General features: G+C 34.5%; 1 protein-coding gene across 1 annotated transcript in view; it reads left to right on the plus strand.

Annotated features, from left to right (window-relative positions):
• LOC135108262 (uncharacterized) overlaps positions 1-5,188 on the plus strand; it is a 61,114-nt gene extending 55,926 nt beyond the window's left edge. Inside the window, exons 2-8 of the mRNA XM_064019009.1 lie at positions 897-989; positions 1,099-1,139; positions 1,510-1,566; positions 1,701-1,904; positions 2,082-2,241; positions 2,442-2,548; positions 3,848-5,188. Of these exons, the coding sequence (XP_063875079.1) occupies positions 1,758-1,904; positions 2,082-2,241; positions 2,442-2,548; positions 3,848-3,916 (483 nt within the window). The 5' untranslated portion in view covers positions 897-989; positions 1,099-1,139; positions 1,510-1,566; positions 1,701-1,757 and the 3' untranslated portion in view covers positions 3,917-5,188. The remainder of the gene's footprint in view (positions 1-896; positions 990-1,098; positions 1,140-1,509; positions 1,567-1,700; positions 1,905-2,081; positions 2,242-2,441; positions 2,549-3,847) is intronic.
• The last annotated feature ends 812 nt before the right edge of the window (positions 5,189-6,000 follow it).

Here is a 6,000-nt window from a genome sequence, read left to right on the forward strand (position 1 = left end):
AGATTATGCTCCTGTAATAAATGAGTAGAATTGTTGACCCATTGAAAACAGTTTCCTAGCACTTGTAATATCCACAGGTGTTACCTCCTCCCTTGCATGCTCCTTCCCTGCAGAAGCCCCTATGCTTGGTACTTCTTCCCCTGGAGCTGCATGCTGTCTCAACTGTGATAATTTGTCGACCACAGTTGACCACAATCTGAGATTTGCAGTGTTTCAGTTGTGGCTATTGCCAAAAACTCTTTGGCCTGAGTAAAGGCAAACATAATTTGAAACAATTTGAAGGTCTCAAATGGAGAACTACCAAAAGGCCTGCAAAATTTGGCTTTTCAGAGGATGAAGAGGCTGATGGTATGACATGACATTACTTTTACATAATTATATTGTATGGTTTGCAATAGTAACCTATGGAAACTGTTCTACTGAATGGTTAGTTTATAATTGAGTCATTAATTAGTTATGGTGTTCTTTTATATAATGACTTACATGCTTATAAATAAATATATAAAGATGAAGATGATGATAGTCTCTAGCCACGTCCTACACCAGCTGTAGCTGTGTTGCCACAACCTTCTCAGCACAGTGAAGTAAATAAATGGTAAGGATAACTGATTTTTAACTGCAAGAAAGTTTCCTTGTTAATACGTATTATTTGGTAGTCTCTTTTCACAGTTCCACGAGTTCAGAACCATCATGTAAAAGTCTTTTTTGATCATCTTTCCAGTTGCACCTTCTAGCTTAACCAGTCAGACCAAGCCAACTATCCTTTAAAGATTTTTCACTCCAAATATTTACAATAGTTAAGTGTTTTTATGAATTTTGGTCTTGGGGAAAATTTTGATCATTGTCCAAATATAAGTTGTTCACCTTTATCACTGCTATCAACACTTTCCTTTCAGAAAAATTTGATGCATCTTCCAGAAACAGCTCTCCACTGCACCATCAACAAAAATATGTCATCAAACAAGACAGAATAAAGAATTACATGTCAGGTATTTTAAAACAGTATGATATATAAAATTAGATTCATCTCTTTTATGATTACACTGTGATATATTTCCAGTCACCTCATCTGCATGAAATATATTTACTCATTTACAGTATCCACTCTAAAGGTCCTACAAACAACTACTGAACAAAAGGTAAGTCAAGTGCACAAATATTGTGCTTTTGTTCATAAAATTGTTATGAAACTTTGATACATGGGCTTCAAAGACTGATAATAAAAACTTACCTCACCAATCTCTACTGAATTTCTATAAAGATTTAACAGTTGATCTACAATGATTGATATTTCAGAGTATCTTTGGTTGGACCCGCAGATCAAGGAAGTAATACTTTTGTACAAATTTTCCTTTAAACTTATGAAATTGATCATTTTTTCTTTTTAAACTGTAGTGCTGTGTTATCAAATTATGCATTAATTTGGATCTGGTTGCAAATATAAGAGGTTTACACAATAAAGGTGCACAATATACTCTTACATAATAGATCTTTTCATTTCATCTTTAGGATCTGCAGATTCAGGCCTAAAAGGAGTTGTAGCTGTGCCAGAAGGAGAGGCTGCAGGTAGAGCATGCTTTCTATCATGTACTTATTCAATGTTTGTCACAAAGAAAATTATGCTCAATTCTGAATATACTGTAGCACTTCTGCTTTCAAAAACATTACTGCAAGACTGGTAATCCTTCTACCATATACAGGGTACAAAGCCAACTGTGTTGGCTCACCTCAAAACACTGGAAGAGAATCAGTAGCTGATGGTAAACCTACTGCAATCTGTAGCTTGTGCTATAGGGTCAGGAGGGGATAATGTGAAAGATGTGTTGCCAGCTCTAGTATGCAGTTTAGAGGAGCTGGATGACCTGTGCACTAAACTGGTTGATGAAACATTGAAAAGGAAATTGGTAAGAACAAGTTGTATGATCTTAGATGTGAAACTGTATTTTGGTGTTTTGGTGCTTCTGTTATTTATTGCAAACAGTTCTGGATACTTTGAATACAGATGTCAGATTATTATTATTTTCTTTTTAAGCTGAAGAACAATATATTTTAAGGTATAATGCTCTTCTTATTTATTGCAGACACTGTATTTGTCATCTTTAGGAGGGCACAACCTTGGAGACACAGTTCATAGGATTTTTAAAAGGCTTGGGAGCAATGGTGTGTGGTCACAATACAGCTTAAAGAGAAGGAAAGGAAAGCTAGCATTTACTGATCTTCCTATCTGCAAAGTTGTCAACCGTATGTGTAAAGAATTGTTTATTTACATTAACTCAAAGCAATATCTTTAAAAAGGAAATATTTTGTTGTGGCTGACATTAAAACAAATTAAATGTTGCTAACTCAAAGCAAAATCTTTAGTGAGAAAATATTTTGCTGTGGTTGACATTAAAACAAATTAAATGTTGCTAACATTCATGTTTTGGTTTTTCTACCTAAAGGAGCATACTTAAGATACTTCACTGTGGCAAAATTATCTGAAGAAGAATGTGAAATTAGAGAGACCCTAAAGCATGCAACTAAAAGAAAAGGTGCCCCAAAGTACAAGGTGAGCAGTGAATTTAATTTGCTCTGTTTTGATATTCCCTCAACTTTATCACTTTTAATTTTAAGTAATAAAGAATATGCATTTGGTATTAAAGCAGCACCTCATCCCCTTTGCCATTCTGCTTTTCACTCCACTTGTACATGCACCCATACTCCATCATATGCACACTTCTAATAGTCTTGCCCTATCATCTATCACTCCACATGCTCCTCTCAGGTCATTTAATTAGGTCAGAATCGGATGCCATCGCCTTGCAGGCAGATTTAGATAGAATGAATGAATGGACGGATAGATGGCAAATGCAATTCAATATCAATAAATGCAAAGTGCTTAGCATAGGTAGAGGAAACCCGCACAATAGGTACACATTAGACAACCAAACTCTGGTAGGTACAGGGTACGAGAAAGATTTAGGAGTTATAGTTAGCTCTGAACTTCGTCTAGGGAAACAATGCATAGAAGCCAGAAACAAGGCAAATAGGGTACTAGGATTCATTTTTAGGAGTGTTAAAAGTAGAAGGCCGGGAGTAATATTAAAGTTATACTTGGCGCTGGTCAGACCTCATCTAGACTACACGGTGCAGTTCTGGTCCCCACATTACAGGAAAGATATAGGTCTATTAGAATCAGTACAGAGGAGAATGACTAAAAGGATACAGGGGATGAGGAGTATCCCTTACGAGACGAGGTTGAAGCTGTTAAATTTACATTCTTTAGAGAGACGTAGGTTAAGAGGGGACCTGATAGAAGTCTTTAAGTGGTATAAGGGTTATAACAAGGGAGATGTAAGCAAAATTCTTAGGATCAGCAACCAGGGTAGAACAAGAAATAATGGGTTCAAGCTTGAAAAATTTAGGTTTAGGAAGGAGATAGGAAAAAATTGGTTCTCAAATAGAGTGGTAGATGAATGGAACGGACTCAGTAATCATGTAGTTAGTGCTAGGACACTAGAGAGCTTTAAGAGAAGATTAGACAAGTTTATGGATGGGGATAGCAGATGGAAATAGGTAGGTGTGTTTCATACAGGGGCTGCCACGTGTAAGCCTGGTCGCTTCTTGCAGCTTCCCTTATTTCTTATGTTATGTTCATTCATTTCCACTGCACATATTCTTGACTGCTCTTCCCTATTCCCAGTCCATATTTTTTGAACTGTGCATTATTGTTGATAGGGTAAACCTGTTTCTTAAACATCTCTTAAAACCCCTATAAAAATATTCCTTATTTTCATAAGCTTTGCAATAACTTTTGATTAATAAAAAATGTCTACATCCTCAACCTAACATATGTTTCTTTCCACAGGAACCTGAGCCTAAGAGGCCTATGAGACACAAGTGTTTAGTACAAGAGTCATCAGATTCTGATGACTAGGCACAGTTGAAATAAGGACAGATGCCAAGGTGTACAGTACCCCAGGAGCCCCCCTACAGTATGAGGCATTCCACCTGCACACTCCTGTCCTCATTCTTCCAACTCTGTCTCCCACATGACCATCATTTCCTACCTGTTGCTGCTCAATGTGGTAAATGGGGGTGAGCAAGGAAGCCAGTGCTAATTCTACCTCACATCAAAGTTTCATTGATTTCTCTCTTCTCATGTACTAAGTGAAATTTATTTTCTTTTTAAAACTTATTATATATTTTTTTTTATTTTAATTTATTTTTATACTACTACCAGAAGAGGCCTTTCATTACCATGCACTGGAAGACTCTCTCTCTCTCTCTCTCTCTCTCTCTCTCTCTCTCTCTCTCTCTCTCTCTCTCTCTCTCTAAATTAGAGATGTTCTTTTTCCTGAAAGTTTTTGTTTTGCCTGTGCCTTACCTAGTGTCCCTACTTTTCAAAATGTGGCTATCAATTAATGGCATTTGATAAAGAATATATCTGCAGCAGGAAGGTACAGTTCAGTAATAAGAATATCAGTCATCCCTTTCCTAAACAATTGAGCAAACTCTCATTTGCATGTCTAACACTTCCTGAAACACTTGCATAATTAGGCAGTAACAAAATACATTATTACATTTATTCTGAATATCTGTGACTCACAACCAGTTCAAAAGTAAAGAATAAGAAAAATAGTAATAAAGCACATAGTAGATATCTTAAATCTTTGTATTCTCATACTTTTTATAACTAATGATGTCCCTGAATTTTTGACAGTTGTAATTATTTTTATTATTGCCTAATTATGGAACAGTGTTTTAGAAAGCATTGGACATGCAAATGAGAATTTGCTCCACAGTTAAGGAAAGGGATGATTGATATTAATTTATCTGAATTGCATATGCTTTACCTTTTCAATGTTGGTCTTTAATTTTCAACACTGATATGCTTTACTTAACCCCAGGGTGTAAGGTGTTTATTCTTACTGGATGAATATTATTATGCAGAAAATGTTAGTTATATATATAAAAGATGGAATTTTTGTTATATAATTATGGCTTACAAGGAATGTACTATTTTTGTTGATATATGTGAAATGTATTATCTTTGTTAATAATATATAATAATATATGGCCTTTCTGGAATATACAGTTTTTGTTATTACATCTCAGTGCCCCTAAAATGTACTATTTTTGTTAATATATACCAATTTATGACTTACTTGTAAAGTACTATTTTTGTTAACATATATTTTATACCCTTCCTGGAATATGTTATTTTTGTTTATATATATTCATACCATTCTTGAGATGTACTAATTTTGTTGATATATATTTATAGCCTTCATGAAATGTACTATTTTTAATATACACTATAAATTATATCCAACCTGGAGTGTACTATTTTTTTGTCAGTATGGGCTTTTTGTATACTCTCTGATTATGTACTCTTTCTATTTGTTAATATATGTCTAACTGGGAATATACTATTTCTGTTAGAATAAATCTCTCCATATTAACAACTGCTTTGAATGTAGACTTTTCATTATCATCACAATAACATTAATTAAAAGTGCTATGTAAGTGGTTAGGAAGTGACTTTTTTTAAGTATACTTCTATGTTATTTCTATGTTATTTCTAGTCTACAGATCTACAGTGATTTCACATAAAAATGTAACATTACTGCAACGATGGTGCAATGAGGTGATCACGTGGTGACTATGTAAATGTGTTTGCTGGGTAAGAAGTGCAAACACAAGCCAAGAAAGCCAAGTGTGGTGGCCATAGTGGCAGCAGCAAGGGCAGTAGAAATAGAAAGATGAGAAGCAGAGCTAGCAGTAGAAGATATGGTAGAAGAACTAGAGATTTAAGTGTTGCCATTTCTAAGAACCATTTATCAAAAAAAAAAAAAAAAAAAGGACATGAAAAATGTAGAAATGCAAAAAAAAAAAAAAAATGGAATAATGCCAGCAGTAATGAGTAATAATGTGCCACAAAAAAAGTAAAATGCATGCAAGAAAAAAATTTAGCATTTATAGGTTTGTGCAAATGTGTGTAAATAAATAAATTAATTA

Source organism: Scylla paramamosain, chromosome 17 (genome assembly GCF_035594125.1).
Source record: "Scylla paramamosain isolate STU-SP2022 chromosome 17, ASM3559412v1, whole genome shotgun sequence".
Classification (NCBI taxonomy): domain Eukaryota; kingdom Metazoa; phylum Arthropoda; class Malacostraca; order Decapoda; family Portunidae; genus Scylla; species Scylla paramamosain.